The sequence below is a fragment of the Giraffa tippelskirchi genome, chromosome 11 (genome assembly GCF_054371585.1).
Source record: "Giraffa tippelskirchi isolate mGirTip1 chromosome 11, T2T-mGirTip1v1.2.pri, whole genome shotgun sequence".
Classification (NCBI taxonomy): Eukaryota; Metazoa; Chordata; class Mammalia; order Artiodactyla; family Giraffidae; genus Giraffa; species Giraffa tippelskirchi.
This window is the reverse complement of record NC_137285.1, coordinates 84,212,461-84,238,981: the sequence shown is the minus strand read 5'-3', so window position 1 is coordinate 84,238,981 and position 26,521 is coordinate 84,212,461. Positions and strand designations below refer to the sequence as shown.

Below are 26,521 nucleotides of genomic sequence, written 5' to 3'. Positions count from 1 at the left end.
CGCCCCGCTCGAGCGGCGCCCACCCGAGGCCGCCGCGTCGCCTTGGAAACGGCCTCCAACTCCGCGCAGTGAGGACCAAGATGGCGGCTGGGGAGCCGGGCGATTTGGGAGTCTACAGCTTTAGATACCTGCCTCAGAAAACCTTCCAGTCTCTGAGCACCCCGCAGACCACCAGCCGGCTCCGCCAGTGGTGAGGGGCCGAAGGGCTCTTCTCCCTGCCCCTCGGCCTTCTCGGCCGTGGAGGCGCGGGTCGGGCGTCGAGACGGCCCCGTCCTGAGTGAAACCCGGAGGCAGCGTTACCCTCAAGAAGGGCGGGCTCCGTGGGTGGGGCGGGCGAACGTGCTGCCCAGCGGGTACCACCCCGAGTTGACCATCCTTCTCTTCTCTGCCCCAGGTCTATGCTGGGTAGGATCGAGGCGCAGGCGTTCGGGTTTGACCAGACGTTTCAGACGTATCGGAAGGATGATTTCGTTATGGTTGGTATGGAAGTTGGAGCGTTCCTTGAACCGCTGCTGATGTTACATTTTTTCCTACTTTGGCATAGATTCTGGTGAACACGGCGTTACTCTGTGACGACGTTTTCTTGAAGTTTGAGAATAATAAAAAGGTCCATCGATTGTTTCACAGGAACTTTTATGTTTTCCATCACCATAAATTAGCTCATCTTCAGTATGCCGCCATAGAGAACTTTTCAATTTTGGAAAGTTAGTCTCTCCCTAGAAAATTGGTCTCTTTTTTAGTAGGCACACCTCATTTTTAAATATTATCCAGCTTTATCACCAGCTTTATTTACTAGGCTTAGCTTCAAATTACTTTTGGTAGTTTCTCAAAATTAAATCTACGCTGTGAGAAGAGGCATTATTGGCAGTTCCACATGAAGAATTCTGGAAAAAGTTTTAAGCAGTGGCTAAGTTATTGAAATAAATCTTTAGCTGGTAGAAGTGGCTGCTTTGAAAGGGGGGAAAACTCATTTGAAAGTACAAATTCTGGTGTGTTCACTATATTTCGTTCACGTTATTTAAAATCCTAGGGGTTTTTTAGTCCTCAGTTAAATGGAAAAATACTTTTATTGTTTGTGATATTATTTTTGCCGTTCCTGTCCTCAGGCATGGACTGTAGTGTATAGTTGGTATAGTTTATTCACTCATTCACAAACACTTCCCCAGGGCCTACCATGTGCTAGAAATTCTGTCAAGTAGTGGGATGCCAGAAGGAACAAGACAGGAGCCTGGCTTTCAAGACTGCCAATAAATTTAAAAAATCAGATCATCTCATACAGAGTGATAGTGCAGTGAACAAAATATTAATCTAACTAACAAACTGAAATTACTGTGAGGGTGTATTAGTTTTCAAGGGATGCTGTAGGGAAGTACTACAAACTGGGTGGCTTAAAACAAGAGAAATGTATTATGTTACAGTTTTGAAGGGTGGAGGTCCAAAATCAAGTGGTCAACAGGGTTGTGCTCTCCCTGAAATCTGTAGGAGGAATCCTTCCTCACCTTTTTCCTAGCTTCTCATGGTTGCCAGCAATCCTTTAGCTCGCAGCTGCAAAACGTGAATGTCTACTCCTGTCAAAGTCCCTTAGGTCTCCATCCTTGTGGTGTCTGTAGCTGTGTCGCTTCTCCTTTTATAAGAACGCCAGTCATATTGAATTAAGGGCCCACTCTATTCCAGTATAATCTCACTTTAACTAATTGTATCCACAACAACCCTGTTTCCAACTAAGGTCACCTCCCGAGGTCCCAAGGACATGAATTTTGGGCAGGGGGCTGAGGGAATACTGTTCAACTCTGAAATGAGGGTAGATTAGTTAAAAGTCTATTTCCCTTTACCTCAGATTGTGTTACAATGTTAATATAATATGCTACTGATTATAATATTAATGACATTTCTCATTCAGTTAGATTTTTATAGTTTTTAATGTATTTCGTTTATGCCAGTACTGGCTCTCAAATTAATTTTTTTTAAGATCATCAGGATTTTAATTCACTGAATTTTAGAATGCTGTAAAAATTTTAATATAAGTCATTTATTCAACAAATATTTGTCGAATACTTACTGTTTCCCTGCTGGGAGGTGTTAAAAAGATGAAGAGACTTGATCCCAGCTTGTAAGTCATGTGTACTTACAAGTACACATGAAGTGTAGAAAATTCTAGAAGCTAGAAGTGTAGAAAATTCTCTACAAGACAAAATAATTGCTTTATTGGAGGCTATATAAGGTGCTCTAGGCACACAGAAAAAGATCCCTCAATGGAGGGGCATTGGTATCCGAAAAGTTTCATAGACAAGGGTGTAGAATTAATTTGGTTTGTTCAGTAGACACAGAGATCTTCAACAGAATCAATATTAATCCATAACGCACAATAAATTTCTGTAGTAGCAGGCAATTTTTTCAAACTAATTTTCAATATCTTCATATTTATCCTAACTTTTTTCTTGTGAGTAGGCAGTATTCTCATATTTTAATATAAAGAAGTGTATTCATACAATCATTAATTTTACTCATGCAACTAATCTGGAGGAAATATAGCATTGTGGCTAAGAGCATGGCCTCCAGCAGGGGATTTACCTTGAAGCTACTGAATCTTCAGGACCCCTCCACCAGCTCAAGCTGCTCACTGACAGAATCTCCTTCCAAGGAACTCTGAGCTACTCTAGCAGCATACTCACATGGTCATTGGTTTTGGGAATTTTTCAAAATTAAATGTTTTGTATTCTTAGTGAAGTGAAGGTCGCTGAGTTGTGTCTGACTCTTTGCTACCCCATGGACTATATATATAGTCCATGGAATTCTCCAGGCCAGAACACTGGAGTGGGTAGCCTTTCCCTTCTCCAGGGGATCTTCCCCACCCAGGGATGGAACCCAGGTCTTCTGCATTGCAGACGGATTCCTTACCAGCTGAGCCACAAAGGAAGCCCTTTTGTATTCTTAGAACCCCTAAAATTGCACATGCTTAAGACCTTACGGAACCTGAACCTTCTCTTCATTTGACCTCTAGATAGCTGTCTGTCCAACTCGGCTGCTTACTGGCTCTATGACATTGGGCAAGTTATTTAACCTTCTTCAGCCTTTGCTTTCTTACAAAATTGTCACAGTGCTTAACACTTAATAAGTACTTTCTGAAAATGAAAATAATGCTGAATATATATTGAGAGTATTATGAAGATTGAGTGAAATATAAAAATATTTAGCAAAATGCCTGGTTCGTAATAAGGGCTGTTATTGTTACTAACATTTGTATACTACTTTACAAAATGTTTTCCCAAAGCATTAGTGACTCCTGTGTGCCAGATTTAGCTTTCAGCACTTTTTATGCATTTATCACTAATCTTTACAACAATCTGGTAGATTTGGTGTTTTGACCCCCACTTTACAGCTAAGGAAACTGAAGCTCAGAATAGCTAAATAATTTGTGCAAGCTTGCCCAGCAAATAGCAAAACCTAGACGTTATGGCTCCAACTTCCATGTCATTTTGACTACAAAACCCATAACTGAGCAAGGAGTGATGCTTAAACTAGGATTCCAGATTTTGAATTTTCCCTTAAAATTTAGAAACAAATTAGATGTCAAAAGTTTGTAAGGTAGTAAGTGGATGGCAAGAAGGAAATTTTCATCCAGCAGATATTTCTTTAGTTCTTTTAGCCTGTACAGATGAGCAGGACACAGTTCAAGAGGGAAACAGACCAGAAAGTGCATTGTAGAATGAGAAGCTGTACAATACAAGATGCGCAAGGTACTGCAGTGGCACAAAAGAGAAAGTGGTTATTTTTGACTGAGGTGGTTAAAGGAGGGTTAAAAAAGTGCCCTTCCAAAAGACAGGGCACTTGAACTCGGGTCTGAAAGATGAGTAGGAGTTTGTCAGGTAGAGAGAGTAGGGTATTGTTAAACAGGTGGGTGGGACAATACTTTTTAAGACTTCCTGTGCCATGCAAAGGAGTTTGGTCTTTATGTAGCTGAAGAGTTGCTGAAAGGTTTTCAGCAAAACAGTAAACTTTAAAGTACTGAGATCACTTGGCAGAAGTATAGGGGGTGGATTGCTAGAACTGAGTCTGGAAACAGACTAAATTGGAAACTGTTATCTTCCAGACAGTATATGGTGGTGCCCTGAATTAAGACAGAAGCACTGAGATTGCCTGGAGATGCTTATGAGACAGATCGTACTCAAGGACTGATAAGATAACTGACAGGCAAAGGATGAAATGTAGGAGGACCGAGTTTTATATTGGGTTGACTAGAGTGGAAGATTTAAATGTATAGAAAATGGAAAAGAATAAATAATGAAAATGATTTCAGTTTCAGGCCTGCTAAATATGAGGTGCATCCAAGTGGCAGTATCCTAGCTAGCTGAATATAAGATCTCACTTTGAGTCTCAAGAGAGCTCTGTGCTTAGAATATAATGCTGGCATTCTCACCATGGATTAGAGATAATGGCAGGAACCCTCCAAATTCACTGCAAGGGAGCTTCTCAGTTTACAGAGCTTCCTGAAGGTCTACACATAGCTTCTGCTTATATCTCATGACCAGACTTTGCATACATCTCAGGATCACTTGTCACAGAGACTGCTAGGAAATGCAGACGTTTAGCTGAGCACGTTGTGGTTTCAAATCAAATTCAGATTCTTTAAGGAAGAAGAGATATGATATTGGATCAGAAATCAGCAGTCTGCCAGATATATGATAGAGTCAGACATCTACTTATATTTCAAATCTGTGTCATATAACATACATTTAAACTGTTGTTATATAAAATATTAATTTAGAAATATGTTTCTACTGTCACATTTATAGTCCAACTCTCACATCCATACATGACTACTGGAAAAACCAAAGCTTTGACTAGATGGACCTTTGTTGGCAAAGTAACGTCTTTGCTTTTTAATATGCTGTCTAGGTTGGTCATAACTATTCTTCCAAGAAGCAAGCGTCTTTTAATTTCATGGCTGCAGTCACCATCTGCGGTGATTTTGGAGTCCCCCAAAATAAAGTCTGTCACTGTTTCCCCATCTATTTGCCATGAAGTGATGGGACCAGATGCCATGATCTTAGTTTTCTCATGATGTACTCTGCATATAAGTTAAATAAGCAGGGTGACAATATACAGCCTTGATGTACTCCTTTCCTGATTTGAAACCAGTCTGTTGTTCCATGTCCAGTTCTAACTGTTGCTTCCTGACCTGCATACAGATTTCTCAAGAGGCAAGTCAGGTGGTCTGGTATTCCCATCTCTTGAAGAATTTTCCACAGTTTCTTGTGATCCACACAGTCAAAGGCTTTGGTGTAGTGAATGAAGCAGAAGTAGATGTTTTTCTGGAACTCTCTTGCTTTTTTGATGATCCAGTGGATGTTGGCAGTTTGATCTCTGGTTCCTCTGCCTTTTCTAAATCCAGCTTGAACATCTGGAAGTTCACAGTTCATGTACTGTTGAAGCCTGGCTTGGAGAATTTTGAGCATTACTTTGCTAGTGTGTGAGATGAGTGCAATTGTATGGTAGTTTGAGCATTCTTTGGCATTGCCTTTCTTTGGTATTGGAATGAAAACTGACATTTTCCAGTCCCATGGCCTCTGCTGAGTTTTCCAAATTTGCTGGCAAATTGAGTGCAGCATTTTCACAGCATCATCTTTTAGAATTTTCAATAGCTCAACTGAAATTCTATCACCGCCACTAGCTTTGTTTGTAGTGATGCTTCCTAAGGCTCACTTGACTTCACATTCCAGGATGTCTGGCTCTAGGTGAATGATCACACCATCATGATTATCTGGGTCGTGAGATCTTTTTTGTACAGTTCTTCTGTGTGTTCTTGCCACCTCTTCTTAATATCTTCTGCTTCTCTTAGGTCCCTACCATTTCTGTCCTTTATTGAGCCCCTCTTTACATGAAATGTTCCCTTGGTATCTCTAATTTTCTTCAAGAGATCTCTAGTCTTTCCCAGTCTATTGTTTTCCTCTATTTCTTTGCATTGATCACTAAGGCAGGCTTTCTTATCTCTCCTTGCTATTCTTTGGAAGTCTGCATTCAAATGAGTATATTTTTCCTTTTCTCCTTTGCCTTTCACTTCTCTTTTTTCCACAGGTATTTGTAAGGCCTCCTCAAACAACCATTTTGCCTTTTTGAATTTCTTTTTCTTGGGGATGGTCTTGATCCTTTCCTCCTGTACGATGTGACAAACCTCCGTCCATAGTTCTTCAGGCACTCCGTCTATCAGATCTAATCCCTTGAATCTATTTGTCACTTCCACTGTATAACCGTACAGGATTTGATTTAGGTCATACCTGAATGGTCTAGTGGTTTTCCCTACTTTCTTCAGTTTAAGTATGAATTTGGCAATAAGGAGTTCATGATCTGAGCCACAGTCAGCTCCTGGACTTGTTTTTGCTGACTGTATAGAGCTTCTCCATCTTTGGCTGCAAAGAATGTAATCAATCTGATTTCGGTGTTGACCATCTGGAGATGTCCATGTGTAGAGTCTTCTCTTGTGTTGTTGGAAGAGGGTGTTTGTTATGACCAGTGCGTTCTCTTGGCAAAACTCTTATTATCCCTGCTTCATTCTGTACTCCAAGGCCAAATTTGCCTGTTACGCCAGGTGTTTCCTGACTTCCTACTTTTGCATTCCAGTCCCCTATAAGGAAAAGGACATCTTTGGGTGTTAGTTCTAGAAGGTCTTGTAGGTCTTCATAGAACCATTCAAATTCAGCTTCTTCAGCATTACTGATCGGGGCACAGACTTAGATTACTGTGATATTGAATGGTTTGCCTGGGAAACGAACAGAGATCATTCTGTTGTTTTTGAGACTGCATCCAAGTACTGCATTTCAGACTCTTTTGTTGACTATGATGGCTATTCGGGATTCCTGCCCACAGTAGTAGATATAATGGTCATCTGAGTTAAATTCACCCATTCCAATCCATTTTAGTTCGCTGATTTCCTAAAATGTTGATGTTCATTCTTGCCATCTCCTGTTTGACCACTTCCAATTTGCCTTGATTCATGGACCTAACCTTGCAGGTTCCTGTGCAATATTGCTCTTTACAGCTTTGGACTTTACTTCCATCACCAGTCACATCCACAGCTAGGTGTTATTTTTGCTTTGGCTCTGTATCTTCATTCTTTCTGGAGTTATTTCTCCACTGATCTCCAGTAGCATATTGGGCACTTACCGACCTGGGAAGTTTATCTTTCAGTGTCCTATCTTTTTGCCTTTCATACTGTTTATGGTTCATTGCCTTTTCATACATGTTCATACTGTTTATATCAGTATCTTTGTTATCATTCCTAGTTGGGAATCAAAAATTCCAAAACATGTCAGTTTTCTTAAAGCTATCTGAGATTCAGAGAATCCCTTCTAATGCCTCACTGGAAATTCTATAACAAACCCAAAATAACATTCGTACATATTAAGGCAGGGTGTTCTTTTGTTAAGAAAATTCATTCTTCAGGTGTATAATTATGATTTCAATAACAACTATTGCTTTATTTGAGGGGCCTTTTGTTATTTTTGTTTAGCTGTTCAGTTGTGTCCAACTCTTTGCAACCCCGTGGACTGCAGCATGCCAGGCTTCCCTGTCCTTCACCGTCTCCTGGAGCTTGCTCAAACTCATGTCCATTGAGTTGGTGATGCCATCCAACCACCTTGTCCTCTGTCGTCCCCTTCTCCTCCTGCATTTATATCAGTATCTTTGTTATCACTGGAACTTTTTGAAGACTTATTTCCATTGGCTCTAGGCCAATTCACTGCAGGCCGCTTAACCTACTTCCATTCATAGGGACATTTAAAATGTAAGTGGATTCCCCCCAGGTATAATTACTAAATCTGAATTAAATTTCCCCTTTTGCTGATTCTTTCAGAAGACTTCTAAAAAGCATTAAAAACTAGTATTCATTGGGATTGATTCCAGCATACATGTCTTTTTAAAATATGTGTTATATAGATTAAAATAGTTGCACAAACACTCCTTATTTGACTTTTTAAAGTTATAAGGTAACTTCCTTTTTTCTGAGAAAGATTTTTTTTTTGTGGTTAGGCATATATGATACCTGTAGGGTATCACCATTTGAATGTAAACACCATGGGACCAGGGACTTTGTCTTGCTTGGCATGATGTAGACATTATTCATGAGTCCTTGTTGAATGTTGTACTAATCTTCACCCACATAACTGGTCCTCTCCACTGTTGCCTCTCATTAAATGACATTAATTCTGCCTGATTTTTCATGCAGAAATTTTGGGAGTCATCTTTGAGTCCTCATTCTCCCATTGTCCCTTTCTTCTAAGTATTCATTGAATCAATCCACTTCTCTCCCTCCCTACTTGCTATCATTTTGACATGTGAACATCAGACCTTCCTGGATTACAGCAGTACCGTCTCTCTTAACCAGTCTCTTTATAGCCCCTCACTTCATTCTTCACACCACAGAAGGAATAAACTTCTAAAAATATGACTAATCACATCTTTCCTTTGTTTAAATCCCTTCAATGTCTTCCAACTGCCCTTAGCTCAAAATACTGATCAGTCTAGAGCAGTGTGAGATTAAGATAAAAATTTTTGACTTTTGACCTCCAAAGTTCAGTTTAACTCCCCAACTTCATCAGACCCATTGGCGCATCGATTCTGGTCACACTGAACCTTGTTACTTTTTTTTGGCAGCACTGCGTGGCTAATGACTGGACTGTCAGGGAAGTCCCATGAACCTCATTATTTCAATGGGATGTCCCCTCCATTCAAAGACTTTAAACTTGCCATTTTCTCCACCTTAAAAAGATAGTCTTTCCAGTGTCATGCTGGAACCAGCTCAGGACAGCCCAACTGCTAAATTTTCAGGAATCTTTGCTAGCTGTTAAACTGTTGGCAATTTGAAATCCACCCTGGAAATCATCAAATGCTACAAATCAGGACTTTGTGGGGAGGAAGGGGTTTCAGTTATTAAGCATTTACCAGTATACCTTTTTTCCAGCTGACTCCTACTCAGCTTTTAGATCTGAACCTAAATGTTCTTTCTGCATTAACCTTTCATCCCACAGCTGTTAGAGTAGGTCTGCCTACTATATACTTCAATATTAGCACCCTGTATTTTTCTGTAACATTCATGGTGCATTATTATTTTAACATCTCTCCTTTCAGTCTGTTGATTCTATGAGGGTGGGACTATGTCCATTTGATTTTGGGAATTAGGATACTTTCAGTTGAGGGTTAGGAGCAGGAGCCAGACACAGAACAACTGGAAGACAGAGAAGTGAAACAAGATAGACTCCTCTTTCAAGAAACTGTTTAAGAAAATAGAGCAATAGCTTAAAGGAAGTGTCGCAATAAGAGAAAGGCTTATTGCAACAATCTGAACAGCAAAGAACAATTCACAGAGTCAACAATCTTTCTATACCCCAATCGAATCCCTCTCCCCACAAGCCTACAACTATCACTTCTTCGGTGACTATTGGCAACGGTTTGGTATATATTCCTCCATACTTTTCTTTATGTTTGTGTAAAGATTTTTGTTTTTTTCATATATATTACTCTTAAACTACTGTTTTTACTCAAAATACTTAACGGCTTTCCTTCAAAGTCAAAACAGTAAATTGAGAAACTGCTATTTGCCAGGCCCTGGCAATATAACAGTGAATAAGAAAAACAAGCTTCTGGAGCTTACATTCTATTCTAATACTTTCTTTTCAATAACTGCATGCCATCTAGTGTAGATGTACTGTATTCAGCCATTTTATTTTATTATTACTCAGCCATTTTATTCAGTCATTCTACTGCTGGGCATTGAAATTTTCAGGAATTGACATTACAGGCAGTACTATTAAAAAATTCCTTGTACATAAATTTTACCTACTGATGGTTTCATTTTTGTATAACATACCCAAAAGTTGAATTTGTTGTGTCATAATTTACATGTTTTTAATGTTAAAGATAATATCCAGTTCTCTCTGGATATAAAGTTATAAAGATTCACACTTCTACCAGTAGTATGTAAGAGTGCATATTTTCTGGTACTCCTACCAAAAGTTACTAGTCTTTTTAAGTCTTGCCAATATAGTGGGTAAAAATGATATCTTCTGGCTTTTTTTATTTTTATTTTTCTCACTGCTCTTGAAGTTGAGCATCTTTTCATAAGTTTATTGGCTTCGTATTTTTTTTACATGGCTCTTTGTTATCTTTTGGCTGTGTTTAAATCAGGTTGTCAGTTTTTGTTATCATAAATGTTGGGCTTTTTTAAGCCATTAGGAATATCAACCTCCCAAGCCCCTTTTAAATCATATTCGTTGCAAATATTTCTTACCAATCTGTTGTTTTTCTTTTATTGCTCATCCTGGGCATCATTATGTTTTCTGACTGCTCAGTACTTTTTGAACATACATGTGATTTGGAGTGATTTTCACCCTTCAGTTTTTAGGAAGTCCAAAACAGAATCCAAAACACTTGCCTTTTTTTTTAGGTATAATTGTCATGGGCTTCCTAGGTGGCTCAGTGGTGAAGAATCCATTTCCCAAGGCGGGAGATGCAAGAGGCATGTGTTCAATCCCTGGGTCGGGAAGATCCTCTGGAGAAGGAAATGGCATCCTGCTCCAGTATTCTTTCCTGGAAAAGTCCATGAACAGAGGAGCCTGGAGGGCTACAGTCCATGGGGTCACAAAAAGTCAGACACAACTGAGTGACTGATCATGCATAACTGACATGTGATACTAGTTTCAGGTGTATAATATAATGATTCACATACTGCGAAGTGGTCACCATAGTAAATCTAATTATCTTTTGCCACCATGCAAAGTTACATTTCTTTTTTCTTGTGATGAGAACTTTTAAGATTTATTCACTTAGCAACTTTCAAATATGCGATACATTCATTATAGTCACTGTGCTATTCATCATATACCCTATAACTAACTTATCTTATAATTGGAAATTTGTACCTGTTGACCGCCCTCACCCATTTCATCTACCTCGCAACCCTTCTCTGTGGCAACGACCAGTGTCTTCTCTGTTTCTGTTGACTTGGTTTGTGCTCAGTCGTGTCAGACTCTTTGTGCCCCTTTGGTCTGTAGCCCGCCAGGCCCCTCTGTCCATGGGATATTCTGGGCAAGAATATGGGAGTGGGCTCCCGTTTCCTCCTCTAGGGTATCTTCCTGACCCAGGGATGGAACCCCAGCCTCCTCTGTCTCTTGCATTGCAGGCAGATCCTTTACTGATGAGACTTTTGGGAAGCTCACTTGCTTGGTTTGGTTTATTCATTTATTCTGTTTTTTAGGTTCCACATATAAGTGAAACCATAGAGAATTTGTCTTTCTCTGTATGACTTATGCTAATTTAGCATAATACCTTCAAGGTCCTTCCACATTGTCACAAATGGCAAAATTTCCATCCTTTTATGACTGAGTGGTATTCCATCATATATATATATATATATAACACAGCTGCTTTATCCATTCATTCATATATGGACATGTAAATTATTTAGGTTGTTTCCATATCTTGACTCTTGGTAAATAATGCTCCAGTGAACATAGGGTGCATATAGCTTTTTGAATTAGAGCTTTCATGGTCTTTGAATAAATACTCGGAGGTGGAGTTGCTGGGTAATATGTTAATTCTATTTCTTGTGTTTTGAGGAATCTCCATACTGTTCTCTATAATGGCTGCATCAGTTCACATCCCCACCAGCAGTGCATGAGGATCCCCTTTTCTTCGCATCTTTGCTAATGCTAGTTATTTCTTGTCTTACTGTTGATAGCACTTCTAATAGATGTGAAGTGATACCTCATTGTGGGTTTGATTTGCATTTCCCTGATGATTAGTGTTGGGCATCTTTTCATGTCTTGTTTGGAAACGTGTCTATTCAGACTCTCTGCCCATTTTTTAAGTCATATTTTTAGTTTTTTGTTATTGAGTTACGAGTTTTAGTTATTTGTTACTGAGTTCCTTATATAGTTTGGATTAACCCCTTATTAGGTGTATGACTTGCAAGTATCTTCTCCCTTTCAATGGGTTGCCTTTTCATTTTGTTGACAGTTTACATCATTTTGTAACACTTGCCTCTTTTTTGCACTCGGGGTGCAAACCTGGAATCTAGTGTTACTAATCAGACTCATCAGTAGAAAACCAGTTTTTCAAAAGTGAGCAACCTAAGGAAAGATTCTGCACACAGAACCCCAAGAGCTGGAGGCCGGGGCATCCAGCTTTCAGGCAGGGCAGTCCTGGCACAGCAGTGGCCTTGCTGAGGAAGGGATCTTGATAGCATTTTTTTAGTGCTTGACGAGGCTGCAGCAAGGGGGACTGTTTCCTCCGCAGGGCTGCTCTGCATATGATTCTATATTATTCCCAGTGCCTCAGCCCGATTCTCTGTATCTCCTGAAAATTACGTGGGCTGCCTGGGACACTTTCAATAAGTTTCTCTTCAGATCTTTTCGCCCAGAGTCAGCTGCTAGCGCCTAGAAGTAAAACTCGCGGCTCCTTTTCCTTCTTTTGCTGTACAGAAGTTTCCATTCTTAAAAAGCAAAAGGTACCACTTTTCTGTGTGCCCCTTGGATAGAATTAAATTGACAATTACATTTAGATTTAGATTTAGTTAGTCTCTCAGTCAAGTCCAACTCTTTGTGACCACATGGACTGCAGCCCACCAGGCTCCTCTGTCCATGGAATTCTCCAGGCAAGAATACTGGAGTAGGTAGCCATTCCTTTCCTGACACCAGGATCAAACCCAAGTCTCCTGCACTGCAAGCAGATTTTTTATTGTCGAGCCACCAGGGAAGCCAGTGGCTACCCTCTCCACTATTCTTGCCAGGAGAATTCCATGGACAGAGGAGCCTGGCAGGCTACAGTCCATGGGTCACAAAGAGTTGGACATGACTAAGCAACTTTCACTTTCACTTTACTTTTTAGATTTGGGAGTTAGGGAGAGTGGGAGTAATGATTAGTAAGTCAGTTAATTGGGAGAATGAGGTTAAAAGAAAACAAAATTTCCAAACATTATTTAACTTCCTATTTTTCACTGTAAATCATAACTTTCTATTTATTATATTAAGTTCCAAAGGTAGCTACTTGGACATTACAGTATTGTTAATACTGTTCTAAAGTGAAGGTAACAAAACTTCATTTCTTTATGACACATTAATTACTTAGACATTTTACCAATTAAAGATTTCCCTTCCCCAATTTAAGTAAGAGTCTACTATAGTTATTTTAGAAGTTAATTCTTGTTATTGTGTATAATAATGTAACTAACTTTGTTCCCCACAAATTTGTATTTTAGGCCTTTTTCAAAGATCCAAATGTTATTCCCAATTTGAAGTTACTTTCAGAATCTTCTGGAGAGTGGATTACATTAGGTAAACAAAATTTATTTTCATCTCTTCATATTACTATTTTACTATTATAATAGAATTTCACTTCAGGAATTTTCATTATTAAAATACAAATTATGAATAATAACTTGATAACATCAAGGTCAAAATAATTGTCTGTGCTAGGCCTGCCCTACATCTCCCCCCAAGGGTCCACTGCAGATATCCTGGCTTAGCACATAAGAGCAGTTTTTCTCTCTTTACATTTGTTTGGAAAGCATTTATTGTGCACCTTCCATGGACTCTGACAGAAGCAGGGAATGAGAAATAAGAGAAATTAGAATAAGGGAAAAGCTATACTCAAGGAACTCATTGATATGTTTGAAAATATGTGCAGTAATATATCGCTGGTATATCCCATAGCAATGGGAGCAAAAGGAGGCAGTGGTCAGTTCCACCCAAGGGAAGAGGGTCAGGTTAAGAGTCCACTAACGTGAGGGTGCTTGGGTGAAACCTTATTTGGGGCAGCCCATGGAGCCATTCAGCTGCAATCAAAGAGAAGAAGGACTGAGAAGGCAATTCAGAGATCATCAGGGCCACCCCTCAGTTTCAGGGACACACTCCCCTCGGAGGTCTGGCAGGCAGAGCGCTGGACCAGAGAGGATGACTCTTGAGGCTTAAAATCTAATGAAATTTGCCTTGCCAAGTTTTAGACTGGCTTGGGACCATCACGTCTTTCTTCTTCCCTATTTCTCCCTTTTGGACTACAAATGTCTGTCCTATGCCTGTCTGACCATTGTATTTTGGAAGCCTGTAACTTGTCTCATTTCACAGGCTGGTGAGGAATTTTGCCTCAGGACAAATTATACCTGGAGCCTCACCCATATCTGATTTAGATGATATTTAGGTGGCACTTTGGACTTTAAACTTTTTGGTTGATACCAGAATGAATTGAGACTTTTGAGGTTGTTGGGATAAAATAAGTTTGGGGGGGGAGGACAAGGGCAGAAGCCTGTGGACTGAAGTGTGTCCCTTCAAACTTCATATGTTGGGGTCCTCCTAACCCACTGTGACCTCATTACTTTCTTCAAAGACTCCATCTCAAAGTACCATCACTTTGGGGGACAGGGTTTTAACATTATGAGTTTTGGAGGGACATGATTCCGTCCATAGGAAATGCTATTTCTGTGTCTCAGACTAAGTGGTTTGAATTTAAGTACGTTCTCTGACCATCCATACCCTCCTGCCACTCCCCACATCAGACCCAGGGTAGACTTATTAAAGTGGCAAGTTGCCCAGTGTCAGTCCCTCATCCTGTGGCCACCGACTCATCTTCAAAGATTCTCTGGTTTTATACTGCTCTTGTTCTATGGTTTTCCAATATTGCTCAGACCTACTTTATCACTTTCCAGGATCTTCTTTTCACTTTAATCCCCCAGAGAATTTTGCCTCTGAAACAAAAGGAGCTTTTCTTAGCAGCATAGTTTTTGAAATAACTGAGGTAAACACAGTTTTTTACCATCTGAGCCACCAGGGAAGTCTTGTGTCCATTGGGTCACAAAGAGTCGGACACAACTGAGTGACTCACACAGTTCTTGGCTCCAGACAGTCTTCTTGCCTCCACACAGTAGCCCAGCTCAGGATCAGAACGAGAGCAATAGTTCCTAGCCAGGACTCTGGGCAGACAAGAGGGAGAAATTGCAAATAATCACCAATATTACTCTTCTCAAGCTCAAACTGCTTCTCAGATCAGAGATCCAGCAAAGGTATCTTGGGGGAGAGGACACACCACGTCTAAGTCTGCAGTCTTCCCAGAACTTTGAACAAGGAGAGCCCCATCCCTTTATATCTGAGTGCACGTTCATATGCAGGTGCGCAAAAGAGAGAAACTGAGTGATTGACTGAGGCAATAATAAAAATATTCACCTTAATCTTTGTATCTTTCTATCACTTAATAGAACCTCTACTAACGGAAAGTACACTCCTGAAAGACACATTCTGGAAATGTCAGGGAGGGAGTGTAGGTTTGGAAGGGGGAAGAACTAGAGCTGAAAGAAAAAAATAGAATCCCAGATTAGAACAATAGATTTTGAATTTCTCTAATTCCGTACTTGTAATAACTTGAGTAGGACCTGGTTCGAAATTTACCTTGGCTTGGAGAAAACTTTTTTTGTAATAAACAATGTCAGTGAGATTACAGGAGAAAATTTTTTAATGGAGAGAAACATTTTCAAAACACCCTCAATGACTTTAGAAACACACTTGTTACATTGATTAAAATTTTTATATTATGAATTATAAAGCATTAAACATAATACAAATCCAAAATCATATGAAGCAGTTTCTATGTTTTTACAGGTAGTTCTGATATCATTCATTAAAAGTGATCTAAAAACCTCCTACTACCCAATAAATGTATTTCATTTTCAAGTATTGATATTTTCTAATTTACATATCCTTCATCTAGGTCTTAAACGGTGAAATTTTCTTATAAATTTTTAATAATTAATAAAAGCAAACAACCTGCAAAATAAGAATTTAATAAAATCCCTAAACTAATGTGTCTTTTAAATATATCAAAACATATGTCGTTTTTTGTTAATTCTTAGAATCTCTGCATAGTGATATTTGTTTTGGAAATAATTGAGAATACTAAATTAATTTTTATGTCTCTTTATTCAGGAACTGACGTGAAGAAAATTGAAGCTGTAAACGTTCCTTGCACACAGCTGTCCATGTCATTTTTTAATCGGTTATATGATGAAGCTATTGTACGAGACAATGGATATATTGTTAAATGTCTAGATTCCTTTTGTGATCCCTTCCTTATTTCTGATGAGTTACGAAAAGTAAGTACAGAATTTAAAATTTTCACAATAGAATTTCATTTCAGGAAATGCTTAATGTCAAAAACTTCTGCCTGCCTAAAACCCATAAAATACCTCTTATCAATGAATAATGATCAGTAATAATCATTGCACAGTGGTGTCTTCTTGAATGGCACTTTTCTTATCAACTTGTTTATTTGTATATTTCATTAGTTTTCAGTGGAGTTTTACTGACATCTAATGGGTAGAGGCCAGGGATGATGTTAAACATCATACAATGCACAGGACAGTCCCCAAAACAAAGTTATGTGGCCCATAATGTCAGTAAACCCTGAGCTCAAGAAACACTGGCCTATCAAATTGATGACTATTTTTCTTTAAAATTTTCCTTTAACATGTGAAATGAGTATTTAAAAACATCCCTGGAGTGAAATAATCTTTCAATCTCATTGCTGAGATCAAAAAGCTATTTGATTATCCAGGTTAATTTTTGTTTTAATGAGAGGTGTACTAAACTTGACATCAGAAGACATGGATTATTCACCTAATTCCTGATTTATTATTTACAAGAGAATAATAACCTTAGGCAAGTCATTCAGTATCTTGAGCCTCAAGATCTTATCTATACACTATGGAAATTAAAATGCCAATTCTACTTTCTTCCTAAAATTGTTGAGAAGGTGAGGTGAGAAAGCATTTTATGAAATCCTGTTGAAATGAATTATTATTATTTACAAGGTGGTAAAAAAATTAGGGCTATCAAATAGATATAGGTTCACATTCAGGCTCTGCCACTTAATCACGGTCATACTTAACCTCTCTAAGCTTCAGTTTCTTGTATGAAATCAGAATAATGTAAGAATTTTGTTAGATAATGCATTTAAAATGCTTTGTACAATGCCCAGCGCTTAGTAATCTTTCAATAATATTAACTACTACTACTAATTACTACTAATATTATTCTACATTAAGAGAGATGTACAAGTCTGATGTATTACAAATCCAGATACAAATGAACTAGGGAAGCCACTGGTATACCATTCTGGACACAGCACTCTAATCTGAAGGAGACCAGAGGACATCGCATCAGTGTATATATTGATCTTCACTAGAACAGTACCTAAAAGAACTCTCACTCCTATGCCCTCACTTCTATAGAGAGAGCCTCAGCAGTGGACTTTTGGAAAGGATTTGGTTTTCAACAGAATACTCTGCAAAACCACCTGTTGCTGGCTGTCTTTTTTATTGCTGTGAAAAGCACCTCTATTCAGGAAGTATTGGGGCTCCGTGTTTTTTGCTGCTTGCTTCTATGTTTTGCTCTTGTGTTCTTTGCCATTCTGTGGCAACAGAGAAGGCTTTATTTAACTTGGTTGCTTTCTGGCTAAAAAAATATATATATAAATAGCTTCTAGCTTTAGCCTGAACTGGAAAGGGCCCTGCCACTGTGTAACAACGCAGATTCTGTAGGCAAACTCTCAGGTAAGAACTGATCATAGTCTCCTTCCTGACTGGGGCTCCAAAGCTGGACTCATTAACTATTGCATATCTACTCTCGGAGGGCTACCAACTGAACAGATCTGTATGTGGACAAACAGGGAGATCAGACATAAAGCATTATTGTTTTAACATTCACTACAAAATTTTTCTATTACAATCTTTTAATTGCACAGCCTAATCAGTTCAGTATATGAAAGTCCTTGTGTTAGAAATGTGTGAACTGTTCTCTAAGAGCCAGAGCTTTAAGCAGCTGCAAACCTGGGTTCCAGTATCACCTCATTTCCTCATCGAGAGGGAGGAAGAGATGGAGGAGAGATGCGCAAGTGTTCCATGTGGCACAAGAGAACAAACTGGGGACCACTTCCTCTCACCTGTCTCTCTGTACTGTTTTACTCATTGATTCAGGGCTGTGCTGCGTCTTCATTGCTGGGTGGGCTTTTCTCTACTTGCAGCAAGCAGAGGCTTCTCTCTGGCTGCAGCGCAGACCTCTTTTGTGGAACATGGATTCTAGGGGGCGTGGGCTCCAGTCCTTGCAGCAGGCAGACTCTGGCCGTGGCTCCTGGGCTCTAGAGCACAGACTTAATAGTCGTGGCGCACAGGCATCGTTGCTCTGCAGCATGTGGGATCTTCCCAGCACAAGGATCAAACTGCATCTCCTGCGTTGGCAGGCGGATTCTTCACCACTGAGCCATCGGGGAAGCCCTCACCTATCTTTTACTGTATATACTTTGGCTTTCAGCAAGTTGTCATAAGTAAATTATATACAGACAGTACCATAACGTTTATTACTTTTAAATGCCTCTTTATGTAATGACCTGACGGTGATTTTCATTTGAGATTAAGGTAAATAAAATGGTTAAATTTAATCAATTTTCCTAATAAAAAGTGTACTTCTTACTGCTAGACTGTGATTGTTATATGACTCATGTGTCCCTCCTTTACCTATATGGTAGTATTAAATGTTATACACATTTTTTATAGCTTTTCTCCATCTAGAGTTCCTTATGTGTATTTATTTTCTCTTCCCAATTTATGTCTTGGTTACATTCTTTTGTTTCTTATTATTTTTATCTTAGTGTATCTATATTTTATTGTTAGCTTAGTTTGCATTCTTTTTTCAAGTAAGTGGTGTATAAGCAATTCAATAAAAGGAATATATTTTGTAGTGTACAGTCATCACCTGTTTATGTCCACCACAGTCAACAAATTAAGCAATTGTCTGTAATGCACAATGGTGTAAGAAAATCCTCCACATCAGAGCTAGCCAAACTGTTTTCTGAAAGAGGTAGCAAGGGCTCAAGAGAGCAAGAGCCCATGTAAGTTGGTGATGTGTAAGGTGATATTAGAGGAGAGCAGGAAAAAAAGAGGTGATTATGAGGCTCCAGCTACCAGAATAGTTCAAAATGGAGTAACTGGGGGCATAAGGAAAGTAGTAATCCAAACACTGTGAGAGGGCTTAGAAAATGACCATTTTTGTTTAGTTTCTTGGTGGAAGCAAAGACTATGATGGAGAATATATTTATTTATACCCCCACTGTTTCCAAATGAGATTCCCAGTGACTCAAGACTAAAATTGCAGTAGCACTAAATTACTAAAGATTAAAATAGAACAAAGAAAGCAACAGAAGAGAACGCTTAGGTTTAGATTTATTCCTTTCACTGAGTGTCATTACCTAATGATAAAATGGAGGGAAAGTAAGCACAGGTCTTACAGATCACCTTCTCCATGGCCTAAGGATTGGTTCTTAAAATAGGTCTAAAATCACTTTTAAACATATAAATTGAAACTTTTGAAAGCATAAAAATTAGAACCTCAAATTATGTTACATTAAGATGAATTTTATCATCTGATATAGGTTTTGCTAGTGGAAGACTCAGAAAAATATGAAGTATTCAGCCAAGCAGATAGAGAAGAGTTCCTGTTTTGTCTTTTCAAACACCTTTGCCTTGGTGGAGCCCTTTGTCAATATGAAGATGTAATTAATCCATATCTGGAAACAACAAAGCTTATCTATAAGGATCTAGTGAGGTAATGTTGCTCTATTACAATATGTAAATCTCTGGTTGCTAGAGGAAATTGTTTAACTCTGATGAGATTATGCAGCCTCTATGTGTGGATCTATTAATAACCAAAGTGAATAAAAATAGCACTACTCTGGCTCTCTCCTCAGAGCCTCCTTCTTCACTTCCAAACTAGAACATTCCTTTTCCCTGACCCTGTTTTAGTCCTCAGTTCTCTCTTCTGCCTCTTGGCCTTTCCTCAGCCAGGCCTGTCACCCACTCCATCCCTTACTGGCAACTGCTGTCTTCCAGGTCTCCCTTTTCCCCCCAGGCCTCCTTTTAAATCTCAAGGAGACATGAGATCCCTCAGGATGTTTGAATTTGCTTGACTAATATTAATAAATAATAGTAAAAAAATTACCTTTGTTCTAAGGGCGGGGAAGAATTTTTACCGAGGTGTTTATCTTTTCAAAATTAATCCTAGATTTGTTTTTGGTATTACACTAGGGCTTTTTTTTTTTCCTTTTTGAAGATCACGTAAGGATAAGAACTTTTATTTATTTTAATTCTAGTGAACATTCTATAGTTGGGTTTTTCAGTGATGAAGATATTGGATCATGTTTATAGGCAAACAGGATAGGAAAAAGTAAAAGCAAAGGTTCCCAGAGTTTGGTTACAAAATTTTACTTTAATAGGCAAACAGTAGAATTAGCTTCCCATCAGACTCTTGATGTTACTTGACTTATCCTCAACATCTTGATTCTCATATCCATTACATGTGTCATACAGCTGCACAACAAACTGCATGGTTCAGTTACTCTACTGAGTTTATTTCTGATACAGTTTTAAAGACAAAAATATTTCTATAATCTGTTTCTGATTTTTATGAAAGTTATTGTGTCAATTCATAAAGATTATTAGAATAGAAATTACAGACACAATTTCAGAAGCAGCATGCACACACCTACGTCAAACATATTCTTATCATTTGCAGCCCATGAAAACTTACAAGACGGCTTCTAGCACTCCCACTAGATAGTCCTCAGTGTACCGCAAACACACACACACCATGGCCCCCACCGCGTCTTGCGCCTCCCCAGCCACGTGAGCCTGTGGAATTCCTCACTACTGTGTGCTGTGGAGGAAGAGATGCTGTCAGAGACGCTTGACACAACTTCAGAGCCTAAACATCGAAGAAACGGCAGTGTTTTCCCCACATTCTCTCCCCTGAATTCTTGTGATTCTCTTCTGTGTTTTGAGGGTGCTAAGAAATGTATGACTCAGAGCAATGGCCACTCAAAATGAGTAGCCAAAATTCATGACATCTTATACAAGGCATAGGAACTGCATCCATGGAATCACTTAATTAGGCCACCAGCAAGTGTTAATAGCAGGCATGGAACTCCGGCAGGTACTGAGGAGTACAGGAGGGGTCATCACATAGTCTCTGACCTTAAGGAAATTACAAGTTAACATAGGAAATAATAAAAAGTAATTGCTTAAAATAGTTTATAAGTATTTTTTATATAATCCAATGTTCAGTTATGTATAGGTGAATGTTTATAGCTCGTTTTTTTTTAATTAGTTTATTTATCTATTTTTTAACTTTACAATATTGTATTGGTTTTGCCATACATTGACATGAATCCACCATGGGTGTACATGTTTTCCTCTTCCAGAACCCTCCCTCCCACCTCCCTCCCCATCCCATCCCTCCGGGTCATCCCGGTGCACCAGCCCCGAGCACCCTGAATCATGCATCGAACATGTTTATAGCTCTTTGAAGACATTGTCAGTATGGGTGCAAGTAGTCAAGAATTCCTTGATGGAATGGAGTCCACAAGGGCCAGCAAAGAGGAGGGCAGTCTGTTCCCAATTCAGGGGCAAGGCACCCCAAGTCTGTTGTTCTAGGGAGACTGAGAAGAAGACTAGCCAGGTACAGCATTACTTTTCTTTCAGAACTATTAAATATTTCTCTCGATAATCCAAGTTTAAGCATGCTTATGAATTTCTTTGGTGAATGAGGAAAAGATATAAAATTGTCTTCCCAAAGCAACTTCAGTAGAAAATTATGATTAGCATAAGCATCTTGGTTAAGATAAAGATACAGGGTGGTCTAACATAGCCATTATCAAGGGGTGTAGAAGTAGAGAAAGGCTCTGCCACTGCCGACAGGTGGGTACCGTCAGTGATGCCTCAGAATTCTGAGCCACATGTCCAGTCGTGTCATTTGTACAAGCTAACTTAACCAAGAAGAATATTTTTTTCTGTTCCTTTACTTGAAATCTGGGTGTTTTTACCTGCTTTAGAAAAATACCTGCTCTCTTTCTAATCATACATGTAGTGGCTACCTTACAGTATCTAACCTGCAGTTGCAGGTAAATATTGTTACTATTTAATTCTAGCAAAGAAGTTGATCTCTTATATTTGTATCAGTAGATATTGAGGGCACATTACAGAGCCTGATTTTAGGGGTCTCTAGCACAAACAAAAGGGTAAAAACATTCTTAAGGTATTTTCTCCCTTATCCATAATTTTTAATATAAGTCCTATAGTAGACATCTTTTAAATGTTTTGGAAAATGCCTTATTTTCAAGGATTATGGTTTCTTTAAATCACATAGGCAATACTTTAGAATCATTTTATCAGAGTAAATGATCAATTGTTTCATTACATTTCAAAAATGTCTGAGAAATAATTCTATACTTATTACAGTGCCTCTGTCTTTGCTATTTTAGACACTAAACACACACTCTTGTCAGATTTTTTGGAGAGGTTCCCCAAACTACATATCTCCCCCAAATTTATTATTTGAACTGGTTTAGGCTTAGATTATAGCCTTCAGATGCTTATTGAGCAGTAGGATTATTGTTTCTTAAATGAGCAGAGTTAGCTAGAATGGTCTGTACACCATGACATTTCGAGTCAAAATGGGACTGATCCTTAGAAATTAGCACAAATTACATAAATCAATCATCATATTATTTTATTTCTAAACCATTAATATAATCATACTTTTAACATCCAATTTTTTTTTTTTGGCTGTGCTGTGGGGGTTGCAGGAGCTTAGTTCCCCAGCCAAGGATCGAACAAGGAGCCCCAGCAGTGAAAGCACCAAGATTTACCCACTGGATCATGAGGGAATTCCCTAATCATATTTTTTAAAAGAACTGTGTGGAAATTATGTTCCAGCATCCTTAAAAACCATGGTACCTGGAGAGTGACGTAGCACAAATGAATATCACTTTACATTTCCTTTTCTTTTTTTCTTATGAGATGTAGGACAGATAATACTATACTTTGTTTGACCTATAAAAAATTAGACAAATTGTCTTAGAGATATTTTAAAGTAACAGTAATACAGGATCAGAGGTAATGAAGTGGAATAATATTTATTTCTATTAGGAACCAACTTCTAATAGTGTACCAATGTAATTTCTTTTTAAAAGTAAGACACCTATGGTATGTGTTTCTAGGTAAGTGATTATTATATGTAGTATCAAATACTAAATTTTCCTCCAAGTTCATCTGATAAGCACAAACATTTACAAGGGTTCTTTTTTTTTAGACTTTTCTAAACTAAGGGGTAATTTGCATATAGTAATCTCAACAAATCATAGTACACATAAGCTCAGTGAATTTTTATATATGTTTATACCCAAATAACTATCTCCAGATCAAGATTTAAAATTAGATATAACTATAGATACGTTTTTAATCTGGGTGGTCATATAGGTATATATAAATGTTTTATATGTAGTGGTTATAGTCTTCCCTACAGATAAGCATGAAGTTTTAAATGTAGTCTCCAACTTTCAAGCAGTGTATTTTAGGCATTAGAAATGAAAAAAGATGACCTCAATTCATGTTACAGAAATAGATAGAAATCAATATAATTGCATGATTCCTGGGTTTAAATCTTAGTGAAATGTTTTCAAGATGAAAACTCCCTGAGAATCTTGAGCCCTGAGCCCTGAAATGGCCCGTGTGTGGCTACCTCCAAGGTGCCCAAGCCCAAACACACATGTACATGCGTACCCGCCCCCAGAGTCTCCCTTCTTCCTGCTCATCTCTTTCCCCCTTTTTTACATACACAGTGAAGGGAAAACAATAATCTCACCTGGCAAAGTGAGGAGGGCTTCCATCCTTTAAATTTAAACTACACACATAACATATGAACAATACCTTTGATGCATATGAATTTACAGCATAAATATAGGATAAACAAGTGAAATGTAGAGAAAGAAAACTAGACTCTGTATCACCTACATTCTATATCCAGAAATGCCACTTTTAATTGGAATGTCTTAAATATATCATTTAACTTCTCTTGTTCTATTGTCTATAAAATTGGCAAAATGAGCCTACCTCACTGAGTTGTGTGATCTTTATGTGAAGTATAAAAAGGTATTTTGCAGATTGTAAAGCATTATAAATTTAGTGTGTATATATTTATATATAAATCAAGTCACTTATTTCCTCAATCCTCAGTTTGCTTCCGCACTATATATTCCTAAAGATTATCTTTTGTGGGGAGAATAAGTGAAAGACCTAGGAGAGAAAGTGATTTTAATTTATTAATACATGATTTAACAAATAGTTTTCATAGATATTAATACACCTAATTCTCATATAATCCTAAAAGGAGCCATATCATGAGTTCACATATGAGAAAACTGATTTTCAGGAAGGTTAATCTTGCTTAAAGTAGAAGAACAAACCAGTGGCGAACTGGCACTTACATTCAGGCTGTTTAAGCCTTTAGTATGCTTTTATCTACCCCTTCCAGCTGTTTACCCTTAAGTCTGACTTAACCTATTCTTGTGTGTCAGTAATTGTCTCTGGCCTGAGAGGACTTTTATCATGAGTCTCAAACTGACCTCAAACCCTCTAACTGAAAAATTCCATTTTCTGCAATTTCAATTCCGTCAACCTTGCTGAAACCACAGATGCCATCCTTTTCAAACTACTCAATTAGATATTTTATATTTCCATGTTATATGTGAATGAGGACACCCAAGTACTAAAAGGGATCAGTATCTTAAATATATTATGCTAGTGTTTGCTGAATTTTAAAATGTTTCCTTTTCCCCCCTATTTTAGTGTTCAGAAGAATCCTCAAACCAAGAAAATACAAATTACCTCTTCTGTTTTTAAAGTTACAGCATATGTAAGTGTTGAGGGGGAAGTTTGCAGCCAATCAATTTAATTACTTGTTATTAAAAGGATTGTTGTAACTGGAGTTAGCAACTAGGAGAGGCATGGTTAATAGAACATATATGTGTATACACTTCTTTGGTGGCTCAGGCAGTAAAGAATAAGCCTGCAGTGCAGGAGACCTGGGTTTAGTCCCTGGATTGGGAAGATCTCCTAGAAAAGGGAATGGCTACCTACTCCAGTATTCTTGCCAGGAGAATTCCATGAGCAGAGGAGCTTGGCGGGCTACAGTCCATGGGGTCTCCCAAAGAGCTGGACGTGACTGAATGACTTAACACTTTTATTTTTTTACTTCATACATGTATGCACAGAACACAGTTAACATAAACTTAATAGTTTTCTCTTAAAATTAAAAGTTGATGAGCTATGCTTTATTTGGAGAACGGCATGAACTTTTTCCCCCAGCTTTTCTGTTATCCATGCCTAATAATAGTCATTTCTTATTTTAGAGCTAAATCTGTAGCTCAGATGAGGTAGAACACAGTTCCTTAAACTTGTCAAACCATAATTTATAGGACAAATAAGTAAGAATGACATAAATATTTTTACATCACAGAATCTGATACTTGAATTTTAGCATTGCACAAAATGTTCTTACACATATGAAGCAGTTTCTAACTATTCAATCACTGAATAATTATTTTTAAAATTCCTACTGTGTATCAGCTACTGTGCTGGGCTAGGGTCCAGGGATAAACAAAAGAAACATAGTCCCAGCCCAAATAGTATGTATAGACTATGTTCTAACAAAAGCAAAGATAGAAGAAAAATGCAAAACTATTTTTTCTATATTAGCACTTTTTTAAAAGATAGAATTTCCTCTGGATTATAAATTCCTTAAGGTCCAGAAGTATGCATATGTGTATCATATATATGTGTTGTCGGCATAGTAGACTATGCTGTCCAACTTATTGTCAAAGATTTATTATATGTTTCATGATATTTTAATAGAAAATACATAATAGCTAAATGTGTTGATTATTATTTAAACGTAGCTGTGTATTAAATCAGTTTATCTTTTTCAGGATTCTGTTGGTGTGTGCTACCCTTCAACAAAGAGTCATGAGCAGACGTTTTCTTACTTTATTGTGGACCCTATCAGGCGTCATGTTCATGTCTTATACCACTGTTATGGCATGGGGGAAATGTCTTAATATTTTTTCAGATTACCTATACTTACTGTTTTTTCGTTACCAATTTTTTATTTTTAACACTAATTTACAGATAAATATTTACTCTGCAAGTTAATTCAAGTAAAATGTAAAGAACCTGCGTAGAGCAGAAGAAAACAAATACCAAGATGCCTTTCTTTAAATTTTTGTGGAATACCAACACAGGAACCAAATTTTATCCCTGACTTAATCTACACCAATACAGTTATGGAATTTTTACAGAAAGTCACAAAGAACTAAAAATCTTGTTCATATTTGTTACATTAAGTTTCAAGTGAGTCCTCAATATTACATGTATTTTATTTTAGAAGCCAATTAATTCTGGATTGAAATTGTGAGAGAAAACTAAACATGTCTAACCATGAATCATTAATGTGAATCATTAGCTTTTAAAATTTAAGTTTCATTTAATTATGTTTCTTCATTGCATGAAGATTTACGTTTCTGGAACTGTGAAAAGCATAACAATTCCTTTGTTTCATTTGTTCCACTTAAAATTCTCAATAAAAAAATAACGTTCTGAGCA

The 26,521-nt window shown here is 38.0% G+C and overlaps 1 protein-coding gene across 6 annotated transcripts; it reads left to right on the top strand.

Annotated features, from left to right (window-relative positions):
• The first annotated feature begins 65 nt into the window (after window positions 1-65).
• Window positions 66-26,521, top strand: CFAP300 (cilia and flagella associated protein 300). Of its 6 annotated transcripts, none has more exons than XM_081545947.1 (7): window positions 66-190; window positions 395-476; window positions 13,250-13,325; window positions 15,963-16,129; window positions 19,462-19,629; window positions 24,710-24,776; window positions 25,849-26,521. In XM_081545947.1, the coding sequence occupies exons 1-6, from the start codon at window positions 81-83 to the stop codon at window positions 24,761-24,763; spliced, it is 657 nt and encodes a 218-aa protein (XP_081402073.1). In that variant the 5' UTR covers window positions 66-80; the 3' UTR covers window positions 24,764-24,776; window positions 25,849-26,521. The 6 variants fall into 6 exon arrangements, with proteins under 6 accessions (XP_081402073.1, XP_081402071.1, XP_081402075.1 ...); XM_081545945.1 differs by having other exon boundaries at window positions 19,462-19,634; XM_081545949.1 differs by lacking the exon at window positions 19,462-19,629.